The following is a 13,498-nucleotide window of genomic DNA, read 5'->3' as shown; positions in this document are numbered from 1 at the left end:
GAACTGGGGGAAGATATTGTACTATGAGCTGTCTATAAAATCTCTGTGAAGTTGCCATTTCTAGGTCAGCCTTGAGATGGGCTCTGCCTGCACCCCAGGGCACCCCAGGTTTCACAGTTAACTTAGGAGAATAAAATTGTGAGAATCAGTTTGCTCTCCCAGTTTCCCTGGAACCCCGGGAGGATGGGTTCCAAGGGTTCCTCTTTATCAGTGACACAGAAAATCCTTCCCAAGAGATGTGTCCAGACACCGTGGAGCTCAACTGAGCCTCGGCCAACATAAAGAGCACCTGTTGCTTTTGACTGCCTTCTCTACTTTCATGCAACTGTATCCTGGTTTCTGGAGAGGAATGACCCCTCCCCTACTCTCAACCCTCTTTCTTATGAGCTAACACAGACCGCCAGCTCCAAGGGCCAGCATTTGTCCAATCAGAGCACTCCCACTGCCCACCCCAGTGACTGACAGAGGGGTTCACACACTACTCAGGCTGGATCAAAGGCAATTCTCCCTGGGATTTTTTGCAAATGTATGTGGAAGGAGGAGCATCCTTTCCTTTCTGAGAAGATGGGGTTGCTTCACAGGCTGGAGGGAAGCTGCAGTAAAGCTGGACACAGGGCCTGCCTGAGAATAAAGCTGATATAAAGCAAAGTGAGGCTGAGAGGTGGGCTGACCCAGGCTGATGTCATCTGAGTATCTGCGTGCAGGTATGCCTGCACCTTTCAGTTCCACGAGCCAATTCATTTCTTTCTTTTGCATAAGCAGTTTGAATTAGCTTTCTAATTATTGCAGAAGATGACTAATGCAATCATTTTATAATTATCTTACTGGTCCCGTAATGCATGGGGCAAGAGAAAATGCTGCTCCTCCACAGATGGGGGAAATGAGGATTTAATTCCCTCTGGAGACATGAAACCCTGCAAAGATCAAGTTCCCCAAAGATCCAGCTCTGCACTCTATTCTTCAAGCCACATTGAATCAGGCCCAAGTCTGCTGTGTTTGGAATGGTTAGTGTGGTACCAGAAAAGGAGCTGGTTAGAAGGGCTCCATCCTCCTCCTCCACTTGGCCGGCTACCCAGGAAGAGGGGCCCGGGTAGGGGAAGGAAGAGGGGGAGGGTGCCCCGACCTCTTGTAGGCTGAGTGGTCATTCTTGACGCTGCACTTCATATTCTTGAGCTCATCCAAGACAGCAAACATGTTGATGAACTTGCCCAGGGTCAGGAGGTAGGCCTCGGAGACAAAGTCCTTCCTCCGCTCAGCATGGCACAGCCGCTTCACCTCGCTGCAGAACCGCTCGATGGCTTTGCGCTGCAGGCAGAGGGGCAGCGGGTAAGGACAGGGCAGCAAGGTGGGGTGCAGGGTCAAGGCTCCCCCAGGGTCCATGTCACAGCTGGACTACTTAGAGAAAGGCCAATCTGCCAGGTGGTCTTTCTCAGATGAGACCTTAGACCCAAAGCTGATTTCTAGAGGGGAGCCTGGAACCTGCCCCAAGTGAGTCAAACTAATGTATTCATTCAACACGCATTTGCTGAGAAACACTGTATCTTAATCACTTTTGCATCTGCAGCACCTAGGACAGTGTCAGGCACCAGACAGTAAGGAGATAAGACTGACCGATAGTAAGCGAGACATTCAGACAGCAAAAGAGGTTCACTCTCCCAGTTACTATTTCTTGAGCACCTACTATATGCCAGGCACCAATCTAGGCACTGGGGTCGAGCAGGGAGCAAAACGGAAAAGCAAACAAACTTTGGTCTAAGGAGCTTATGTTCTAGTGAGAGAGGTAGAGATGGTCCCTGACTTACAATGGTTTGACTTTACGAGGCTGTGAAAGCAAACTGCTTTCATAGGAGAGTAGTAAGACCCTCTTGCAATGCTAGACAGCAGCAGTAAGCTGCAGCTCCCAGTCAACCATGCGGTCACAAGGGTAAACAGCTGGTACCCTGAAGCGTTCTGTGTTGACAGATGATTTTGCTCACATTTAAGGTAGGCTAGGCAAAGCTATGATGTTCGGTAGGTTAGGTGTATTAAATGCATTTTCGACTCTGATATCTCCAACATACAACAGGTTTATCAGCATGTAGCCCCATCATAAGTTGAAGAGCATCTATAAAAAAAATTCTATCAGAATGTGATATATGCTTTGGAGAAAAATAAAAAGGGAAGGGAGGGGCTTGGAGGAGCTGTCCCTCTAAGGAGGAAGATCAGAGAAGAAATCATCAAGAAGTGACTTTTAGAAAAAGAATTCAAAAGAGGAGAAGGAGAAAGACAGGAGGATAACTGAGGAAGCGTGAATGGCCGTGCAGAGGCCCTGAGGCATGTTTGAGGGATGGGAAGGATGCTAGGGAGGTAGAGGTGGGGAGTGCAGGGAAGGAGGGGAAACAGGGTCAGAGGGGCCAGGGCCACTTGCAGGCCTCTGTGAGGGCTGGGCTCTGACAATGAGCGAGCTGGGGAGACGTGGGAAGCAGGGTGATGTGGTATCAATTATATTTTAAAAGGGCCACAGTGGCTGCTGTGGTGAGAACCAACTGTAGAGGGCAAAGACAGAAGCAGGAGAATAGTTAAGAGGCTGCTGTGTTTAGTTTTCGGGGGCCACACGTTTCACTTCTTTTGGGTAGATACCTAGGAGTGGAACTGCAGCTGCAATGTGTTAAACCTACTCTGTAACCAGGCTCTACATGGCTCTTTACAAACAGACCTCACTTATCCTCACCACAAACCTGTGCACTAGGCACCTTTCCAAGGTGAGAACTCTTGTTCTCAAGTTCAGAGAGGTTACATCTCTCACAGGCACAGAAAGTGGCAGAGCTGGGTTTGACTTGGGCTTCTCTGCTTCCACAGGTGGCACACCTCACCTGTGCTGCATGTGGGGCTCCACAGGCACCTTCCCAGGACATTCCCATTTCCTGCCCCCAGGGCACCAGCATGGTGCTGGGCACAGGGCAGACACAGGAAGACTATCTGTGAAGCTCAGCTTAACAGCAGAGGGCGGTGAGTGTGCATCCCTGGGGTAGCAACCAGCCTTAACATGTTCACCCTGCACACCTCAGCCACTTCCAATACAACTGTGGCAATCCACCTGCTTGGTCAGGCTTCCTCTGTCATCTCTGCTCAACCAGCTTGCCCCAGTCCTCTTCTCTCTTCCTCCTTTAGATGATCACTCCTCCTGGCCTCCCAGCGGGTCTCCCAGCCATCCCACGTGCCCCCTCCTGATATCTTTCTGCCCCCACCTCCCATCCATTTCCCACACGGCAGCTGGAATAATGTTGTAAAACCTCAAATCAGATCGTGTCACTAAAAACCTCTGGTGGCTTCCTGTGGCACCTGAATAAAATCCACACTCTCTTTTCTTGTCTTGCAGTGCCATATACGATCGGGTCCCTGTCTATCTCTCCCTGCTTGCCTTGTACCACTCCCTTCTTCTCACTAACCTCAGCCAACCTGGCTTCCTTCTATTTCTTATACACATCAACCTCCATCTGGCCTCAGGGCCTCTGCCTTTGCAGTGCCTTCTCCCTGAAACCCTCCTCCTCTCGGCCATCACATGCCAGCCTCTCTAGCATTATACAGACCTCCATGAGAATACCACCTCCCAAGGAGCTGTCCTAACGTGGCGCCCACATCAGATAATCAACAATCCAGAATTTTTTCTAAATTCTGTTTTACTATCAGCACTTATTACGCCCTGAAAACTACCATGTATTGTTTGTATGTCTCTCTCCCCCTACCTAAAACACACTCATACACTCGCTAGGATGTGAATTACACAGGGGCAGGGGCACATGTATCACTCACCCAGGGCTGTACAGGGGACACTCAGAAAATATTTGCAGATGATAACACCAAGGTCAAGGGTGCAGATCCCCACACTGGCCAGTAGAGTGGGGGTTCTGATGCAGATCCACCCCTCTGCTCACCTGAAAGTACATGAACTTCATGAGCTTGGTGACCTCTGGCTCCAGCACCTCCACTGTCTTCTCGTAGATCTCCACTCTGTTGGGCTGTTCATTGCATTTCACCTGTTGGAAGGGAGAGAGGTGGGGTTCCTACAGCCTGGTTTGCCCAGGCAGGCCAGGTTCATGCCTGCTGTCTTAATAGGGCCCTTTTCACTCTCAGATGTACCTCCATTTTGGATGATAACTGATATGGTCATCCTAATGAGAGAAGGCTGGGGTAGCCCCTGTCTGACTGGTCTGGTAGGGGGCAGAGTGCTCCCCAGAGACTGGCTGCAGAAAAGGAACCAGTTGGTCCCGAGAACAGAACTATCCTCCTTTTCTCTCTGTCTGTGCCCTTTCCATGAGCTGTACACACATCTGTGTTGATCTGCAAGCTCTCCCTCCTTCAGCCTTTCCCCCAATCCTGCTCCAGTGGGGTTCAGCTGGATTCTAAGCAGAGATAAATGTTCTGTCCAGTGCTCTGGGTGCACCTGGGACAAAGCTCCCCTTACCATACCCCGGCAATGTTGGCCCATGTAGAATGTGCCCATCAAGCAACCCATTTCTCCTGCCCAGTGGTTTTCCACCATCATGCACATCAGAATCACAGAGCACACCAAGACTGCTAACAGGTAGTATGAATCTGAAGAGTGAGTGAAGGTAAATGCAAGGACAATCTTACACTGTTGATTAGAAATTCTTAAAATGGTAGCAACACACTAAATAGCCATCAGTTGATGATTAAATTGATAAAATGTGATACAATTATACAATATCATTATGAATTGCTAAAAGAAATAAGATAGATCTATGTGAACTGACCTAAAAAGATGGCCACCATAAACTGACAGGTGAAATAAGGTGCAGAACAGTAAGTATAATTTTATCCCATTTTTGTTAAGCAAAACAAAACAGTGTGTGTGTATGTGTGTGTGTTTACATATAACACAGGCACTGAAAATCTGAGAGCGTACAAAACAAACTTAATAGTAATCATCACTGGGGACTAGAATTAGGAGAAAGTGGGAAGAATGTTTCTGTTTACACACCTGTGGTTTGTTGATTTTGCTACGAGAGGACTCACTAATTATATGATGACAATGGTGATGATAAAAATATCTGTATGTGTCAACATGAAAAAAGTCAATAATAAAGAATTAAGTGAGAAAAAAGCAAGTAGCAGATAAAAAAGAAATAACACACTTTTGTAAATGATAATAACTTACAAAATAATATTCATGCCAGAGAAAAGATCTGGAAGAATATGTAGCAAAGTGTTCACAGTGATGACCCTAAGGTGGGAGGTGGGTCTGGGGGTGGTGAGGAGGTGGGGATGCTTTGCTTTTTGCTTTATACCCTTCTGCAATGGTTTGGGTGTCATACAGTTAACATATACTAACTTTGAAATGAAATACATTGAACAAATACTTTGCTAATAAGTCCCTGAGCATAGGTCCTTGGCATCAGTTTTATGGCAAGCTCTCTGAATGTCTTCGGCATTCTTCCTTAGCTAAGAAGCCCTACTTTATTCCCTGCCACCTCAAGAAGGTCAGCTCTCTGGTTTGGGATAGGATGGGGGTAGTTACACTCCCTAGAAAGGCAAGAGAGACACATGGCAAGGACAGTCTTACCTGGGGGATGGCCCGGGAACAGCTGCGCCAGGTGTACAGCATGACCGCATACTCATGTCCTTCCTCCAGCATTTCATTCTGAAAAAGCAAAACACCCTCAGCACCAGCTTCTCAACACGCCTCCAGATCCTCACTACTCACTGTGTGGTCTGTGGACAAGCAGCATTAGCATCACCTGTGGGGATGGACTTATTAGAAATGCAGAATCTCAGGCATTAAGAATAAGAATCTGGAATAAGAATCTGCATTTAAACAAAATTCCCAAGTGACTCAGATGCACAGTAAATTTGAGAAGAACCGAGCTAAATCATCCTCATTGGATGCCCAGGGACTCTGCAAGGAGGCCACATTTTTCAAACACATGGATGGTCACTTTAGAAAGAAGGAGGCAGAGCTACGTGTTCCCACAGCAAAAGGTGTTCCAGATATAATACTAGCAAGAACATAAGCAAGTAGCAAAACAGTATGTATGATAGGTTAAGAAACAAAACAAACAGTAATAATTATGAATGTATATTATTGTGTATTAAAAAAAATTTTGGTAGAATATGCACCAAGTTATGAATAACAAGTTCTCTGTGGGGCTGAATTGTTTTACTTTTTATATCATACAGTGATATAAATGATATAATATATAAGTGATATAAGTGATAATTTCCTACTTTTATAAGAGTTTATGTCACTATTTCATAAGCAGAAAAGTACTAACTTTTAAAAATTAATAAGCAGAGCAGATGGCAAAACCGACAACAACATGAAAAATGAACCTAAAAAATACAGAGATGACTCATCTCACCAGATAAGTGCTACCATGGAAAGAGTCCTAAACTCAAGCTCCAAATATCTGGGCTCAAATCCCAGCTTCATTACTTATTATCCGTTTAGTCTACAGGAAATCACTTATCCTAAAATTCTCCATGTAGTCATCTGTTACATAAGAATAATCTCATAGAATTTTATGAGAATAAATGGAATACATACAGGTACACACACACACATATACACTCTAGGTAATCTGTAAAGTGAGTTAGGAAAACAGTCTGGCAGTGCCTCAAAATGTTAACCCTACAGTTACCATTTGACCTAGCAATTCCACTCCTAGGTGTACACCGAAGAGAAGTGAAAACATACATCCACACAGAAACTTGTGTGGATTCAAGATTTATGTGTTCATAGCAGCATTACTTATAATAGCCAAAACAAGAAATAACCCAAATGTCCATCAGCTAATGAATGGCTAAATAAAATGTGGCATGTTCATACAATGAACACAAAAAGTAATGACACACTGTACATGCTACAACATGGATGAACTTTGAAAACGTTATGGTAAGTGAAAGAAGACAGACATAAAAGGCCACATATTTTATAATTCATTTAGATGAAATGTCTACAATAGGCAAGTCCATAAAGACAGAAAGTAGGTTAGTGGTTGCCAGGGGATGTGGAGAGAGATGAGTTAGCAGTGACTGCTAACAGGTCTCCAGTTTCTTTCTAGGGTGATAGAAATTAGATGATGGTGATAGTGAATAGGCTAAAATCCACTGAATTGTACACTTTAAATGGTTTTATGTTATTGAAAGTATACCTCAAAAAATACAAAAAAAAGATTATTACTAGACCATCTCTCTTTGTACTCTCTCTCTTTGCAAATGCTTGTATCTTTACAAAAATGAAACTTTATTGATTTATATTTAAATCTACATATCTATTTTATATCTTGTTTGTACAAGATGAGATTTAATTTGGAGTTTATTACTTATGACAGTTCTGTTTTCAACAGCAAATGTCATTGACAAGTCACACTTTCAATTCTTAATTTAGAAAACTTTTAAAATCAGTAACATGTTGTCCTTGAGACCAGAGGGAACCAAGATCAAGCCCATGTGTCTCCTGCTGTCATCTGCCTCAGAACACATGTCAAAAAGGGGAAGTGGCCTTAATGCGAGGAACATGTGTCTACTTTTAGCATCAAATTCACTGCCCACCAGGTGTGAATAATTCTAACTCATTCATTCAAAGAATGTTTTACTGAGCACTCATGGGTCCCAGGCTCTGTGCTGTGTGCTGGGAACAGGTCAGTGAACAAGAAGATGTGGACTCTGCCCTATGGACAGTACAGCTGACCATCAGCCAGATTTGTTTTATAATTATGCCTGGAATATGGAGGACAGGATGTTGTGGTGGAGAGAGCCCTTGGTGGGGGGCTCTGAAAGACCTGAGTTCTGGTCCTGGCTCTTCTTGGGCCCATCTTTTAACTTGTAAATGTCATGGTTTCCTTATTTGTTGATAAAGAGTCAGCCTCAATCACTGGTTCTCAAACCTGACTGCACATTAGAGACAGCTGGAGAACTCTGAAAACTTGTGATGCCCCACGACTAACTAAATATTAATAACTAACAGGCCATGCCCAGACTAACTAAATATTCGTCCTTGGAGTGGGGGTTGGGGGATTCTTATTTTTTAATAATCCCTAGGTGCAGGGGTTTTTTTGTTTGTTTGTTTTTGTTTTTTTTTTAAAACAATTCCCTTGTGCAGTCCCGGTTGACAGCTGTGGGACTAAGGATCTCTAAGGTCTTGACACTTCTAAGATTCTGTAAATGCATGACTTAAACCTAGTGTGAGTCCAGCTCAAATTTCAGGGCTGGTAGTGACAGACTGTATCTCTCAGCACTTATTCAACCCCCAACTCACCCCTAGCAAAGAACCCTCAACTCCTTCATATCGCCGGTCAATTATACGATTCATGCACTTTCTCCTCCTCTTCTTTTCTCTATCCTGCCCTTTGAAGATTTACCTGGCCCAAGTGTGGGCAAGAAAAATACAAGAAGATGAGCATCTAAGGACCCATGTTGCTGCTGATAGCTACTCTAGAAAGACTGAGCAAGGACAGAGTGGAAACTGTTGACTGAAGTGAGATTTTGGTGTTGTCCAAGAATGTCAACAGCACACCCTACTCTTGACTCATGTCTAAACCACATCAGCACTATCCCTTTGTAGGCAGAATAATAATCCCCCGAAGATGTCTGCATCCTAATCCTCAGAACCTGTGAATATGTTACCTCACATGGCAAAATGGACTCTGCAGATGTGATTAAGTAAAGAGCCTTAGTTGGGGAGGTTATCTTGGATTATCCTGGGGAAGCCAGTGTAATCATAAGGGTCCTTATGAGTGAAAGAGGGAGGTGGGGGGTGGCTGTGGTGCTGAGGAGGAGATAGAAGGATAGAATTAGAGGTCAGAGTGATTTGATTGCTGGCTGGGGGCCACCAGCCAAGGAATGCAGGCAGCCTTTAGAAGCTGGAAAAAGCAAGGACACAGATTCTCCCTGGAGCCTCCAGAAAGGATCTCAGCCCTGTCAGGACCTTGAGTTTAACCCAGTAAGATTCATGTCGTACTTCTGACCTAGAGAATATAAGCAAATAAATTTGTGTTGTTTTAAGTCCCTAAACTTGTGGAAATCTGTTACAGCAGCAATAGAAAGCGAATTCAATCACCCTCCAAACCAGCCTCTCCTTCTGACTTCCCTTTGGGGGTCCCTGACCCAGTTATCTCTGGGAAACCTCAGTCAGTACAGTCCCAGCTGATTGTCAGCCAGGTGGAGTTAACCTCCAGGGTCTCACGTACCACACCCTCTTAGCCATCCTTCTGTGCCATCCCCCTCCTTCAGCCTTCAATGCCTCCAGTGCAGATAACTTTAATTATTGTGACTGACTTATTTGACTCACTCCTTACAACTCATTCTACATGTACCTAACAAATGAAACTTACCCCCAAACAGAGTTCTGTTCATGTCTCTCCTATGGATGAGAATTTTCCATTGCTCTTGATTTTTTATTAAATGAATTAAAGCCCTCTGTTATGGGCCGAGTTGTGTTCCCCTCCCAAATTCATATGTTGAAGTCCTAAGCCCCTAGTACCTCAGAATGTGACTGTATTTGGAGATAGGGCCTTCAAAGAGGTAACAAAGTTAAAACGAGGACATTTGGGAGGCCCCTAATCCAATGTGACTGGTATCCATACAAGAAGAGGAAACTTGGACACACAAAGAGACAACATACATGTGTGCACATGGAGAAAAGACGATGTCAGGACACAGTGAGAAGGAGCCACCTACAAGCCAAGGACAAGGGCTACAGGAAATACCAAACCTGTGGTCACCTTGATCTTGGATTTCCAGCCTCCAGAACTGTGAGAAAATAAATTTCTGTTGTTTGAGCCACTCAGTCTGTGGTATTTTGTTATGGTAGCCCAAGCAAACTAATACACCCTCTATGTACTGACCCTTATCTAGTTTTCCATAAACACTACTAATGGGCCGGCCCGTGGCTCACTGGCTGAGCATGGTGCTGACAACACCAAGTCAAGGGTTAAGATCCCCTGACCGGTCATCTTTAAAAAAAATAAAAATAAAAAATAAATAAATAAATACTATTAACAACTTCACTATATGTACCTCATAGTCCAATCCCGGGTAGTCCCTGAAAATTCTTGCCTCTGTTCCTTTGTTCACACTGGTTCTCTCACCTGGTATGCCCTCCCCATCTCATCTCTGAATGATAAAGTTCTAACTAAATGAGACAGCAGAGTACGGGGGAAAGAGATCAGCACTGAGAATCAGTCCTGGATTTCAGGTCCAATCCTGTGATTTACTAGTTGTGGGATCATGAGCAACTTTGCTTATTAACTTCTCTAGGCTTCAGTTTCTCATCCCTAAAATGGGTATAATGATCCCTTTGCAAGTCACAGGGTTGTTATGAGGTTCCACTGATATCATGTATGAGAATACTTTACATACACTTTAAAGTATAAGGTATCATTACCCTCCTATAAGGCCCCACTCAAAAGCTACTTCTTCATCAAGCTTTCTTTGACCCACAAGGCCCCTTCAAAAACACAGAACTTTGAACTTTTACCATGACATTTACCCTTAACTATGTGCATTTTTATTTGCACAGAGTAGTCTATAGCACAGGTTTTGTAGTCAGACAGACCTAGGTTTAGATCTATCCCTTGTCAGTGGCAGGACCCTGAGTAAGTTACTAAAGTTTTCTGGGCTCCAGTTTTCCCCATCTGTGAAATGGGTATTGTATCAGACTCTACCTCACAGTGTCGATATTAGAAGTAAATAAGACAATGTATCTAAAATATTATCTGCACAGAAAAAGCGTCCGATAAATGGTAACCTTGTCTATTTCCCACCAGACTCACTGAGAAACAGGACTGGCCCCTATTTGTTCTTGTATATCTCTCCAGCATTTACACAGTACTCTGCAGGTACCAGGTACACAATGGTTATTGAATGAATAAGTAGGGCTTGTTAAGACAAGGTTATAGAAGATAACTGATATAGTGAGAAAGGTCCATTGAGCCACAGGCAGAGCCTGTGAACATGGAATGTGGAATTCTTCAAATTTTAGTGCTGCATGAGAACAAAATCAATAAAAGCCCAAGAGGGAAGGGGATGATCTCTCACAGATGGGTCAGACTCTAGGAAAGAAAATAATAACTGTCTCCATTTGCAAATGATTTAGGCCACCAGCTTCCTCAAGTCAATAAGTGTATTCTTCCAAAGCCAAAGCCACTGTCCCTTTTTTGAGGAAGGTTCTGCTTTGCTCTAGAGATAATTCCACACAGCCAGTAATCTATAAAATATAAGACAAGGCTGGATCTAATCACATTAACCCAAAAAGCCACAGAAGCTCAAGGAAGTGAGTAGTGGGGATTAAGTCAACAGTAAGTAGGACTTGCAAAGCTGTAGATAAAGGGGAACAGTATGCCCCTTGGCACCAAGAGGAGATGGGGCAGGATGTGAGAGTAAGCTTAAGGACATGGGTCTCACTGAGGCAGGGGGGTCTTGGAGTAGCTGAGCACAGGCCCCTGGTGTGAGGAGCTGCCCATGGCCACTCCCACCCCAACAGGGAGCATGTATGCACATGTAGGTCACAGAGACTCACCATGCTGGAGTGGACCGTAGCCTGTTCAATGTATCTTGCGATGCCTGTGACAAATGCATTCCTGTCCTCGAAGTTTGTGTCAAAGTTAGCCTGTGGGATTAGAGAACAGAAGCATTTGGTTGTTGGAAAACAGGTCCAAGGTGGCTTGGTGTCCAGGGAGCAAACTGCTGCCAAAAAACCCTCTTTGTAGAAACCTACTACTGCATCACCTCTCATCCTGCCCCTCCTCCCGCAAATCCCACTCTTGGTCACACTGGGCAAGAGCAGGCTGCTGACAGGGCCCGCATCTGCTTACCATCAGGAACCAGCCACTCAGCTGAGCCCTAGACATGACTGCTTAAACTATAGAAGCCCAAATAGCTGCTAAAAGTTAAGATGTGCTTTGCTGGGATCCAGCCATTCCAGATATACTCACCTGAGGGTGCAGAAACATACAAGCATACTTCAACAAGTTCATGGAAAGATTCACATTATCCTTTAATTCTATTTTTCTGCAAACTTTTTGAAGTACCTTTATAAATCCATACAATGGACTTCTAAGTACCATGAGGTGGTTAAATATAATGTGGTAATGTTGTGGTATTGTCATGGGAAAATACTCATAACAAATCTTAAGTTAAAAAGCCAGCTCACAGAGAAATATATATAATATGATTCCCTTTTGGTAAAAACATACATACATACATATATACATATTTTTATATATAAAACTATGTGTATAAATAAAAAACACCTTTCCACCATATGGTATGTTGTATATATAGGCATAGTTATAGGGAAACTTTTATTTGTTATATTTTTCTGTAATTCTTGCAATAAAAAATGATATTTGCATAATTAAAATTTTAACCTGGATGAGAAAATTGGAATAAAAGAAGTTTATGTGTTGAACCTTCAAGCATGTGCTTAATAAATCTAACCAATGAATGAAGTTAAAAACATATTATGTATTTATATTTAGTCTCATTTAGCAGCCCAAGAACTATCAAAAAGTCAAATACAGCTAAACATGTCAAATCAACGTATTCTTTCTGCATATGGCCTCTGGCCTGGCACATCCAGACACAGGGCTATTTGCAAGGCTGGCTCCAGCTGCAGGATGCCCTCCCCGCCCTGGTGGGATCACGCTTAGAACAATCTGATGGTGGTTTATCAAAAGCTCTGCTCTCTTAGGCAAAAGCAAACAACTGTGACCGGCTTCCCTCAGCCATTAGCCGCTGTGCGGGATTGTAGTGCTCTTCTCACATACAGGAAGAAAAAGTAATTACCCAGGCAGGCTCTAGGGAATTCTAAATTGTAATATTTAATTCATGAGGTCAGGGCTGCCAAAACCTTGGTTGGTGCAGCAGCAAGAATGGCCGGGAAAGTATTTGGGGTCAGAACAGATCAACAAGCCTCCCCTCAGGGAGGGAAATAGTCCTGGTGTACATTTACTAGCTAATCCAGAGTGCACAGGGGACTCCATCAGCCCATGACCTTTCACCTTTGGGATGCACCTCCCCTTCCCTCTGCCCTCACAGCAAAGCCTTTGAGGGGGGTCCCCAGAGTTCTGGGCCCCCTGGCACTCTTGCTATTTTCATTACCTGGTACATGATGGAGGAGGGTGGAGGCTCGATGCATGGCTGCTGGTCAGGGAGGGGCAGCTCCTCCAGCAGGTCCACATTGGACAGGGCATCTTCCAGGGTGACGTGGGTGGTCATGGCTGCAGTTTCTGAATTCTGCACTGAGGGGAAGGAAGAGAAGGACAACAGAGAATTTCAGGGTCCTCCAAACATTTCTCTCAACCTCACCCTGGCCTGGCTTCTGGAGAATAAAGGGGTTGAGATGCATTGAGGCCACTTCCACTTGCCACTTCTTCACAAGGTGCCTTCAACCTGAACCTTTTGTATTTGAGGACCTTGTTACAGTTTACAAAGTACTTTTGTGTCTGTTACCTTGGCTGAGCCTCACCACAGCCCTGTGTGATCAGCATGGAAAGTG

At 44.2% G+C, this 13,498-nt stretch overlaps 1 protein-coding gene across 3 annotated transcripts in view; it reads right to left on the bottom strand.

Annotated features, from left to right (window-relative positions):
- CYFIP2 (cytoplasmic FMR1 interacting protein 2) overlaps window positions 1–13,218 on the bottom strand; it is a 108,049-nt gene extending 94,831 nt beyond the window's left edge. For 2 of the 3 annotated variants that reach the window (XM_063085651.1, XM_063085652.1), the window contains exons 1-5: window positions 13,102–13,218; window positions 11,519–11,608; window positions 5,564–5,641; window positions 3,915–4,016; window positions 1,124–1,305 (exon numbers count right to left, since the gene is read on the bottom strand). In XM_063085651.1, the coding sequence (XP_062941721.1) occupies window positions 1,124–1,305; window positions 3,915–4,016; window positions 5,564–5,641; window positions 11,519–11,608; window positions 13,102–13,218 (569 nt within the window). The remainder of the gene's footprint in view (window positions 1–1,123; window positions 1,306–3,914; window positions 4,017–5,563; window positions 5,642–11,518; window positions 11,609–13,101) is intronic. The other variant, XM_063085653.1, reaches the window with a different exon arrangement.
- Window positions 13,219–13,498: the final 280 nt, after the last annotated feature.

Source organism: Cynocephalus volans, chromosome 2 (genome assembly GCF_027409185.1).
Source record: "Cynocephalus volans isolate mCynVol1 chromosome 2, mCynVol1.pri, whole genome shotgun sequence".
NCBI lineage: Eukaryota > Metazoa > Chordata > Mammalia > Dermoptera > Cynocephalidae > Cynocephalus > Cynocephalus volans.
This window is presented reverse-complemented; position numbering and strand designations above follow the sequence as displayed.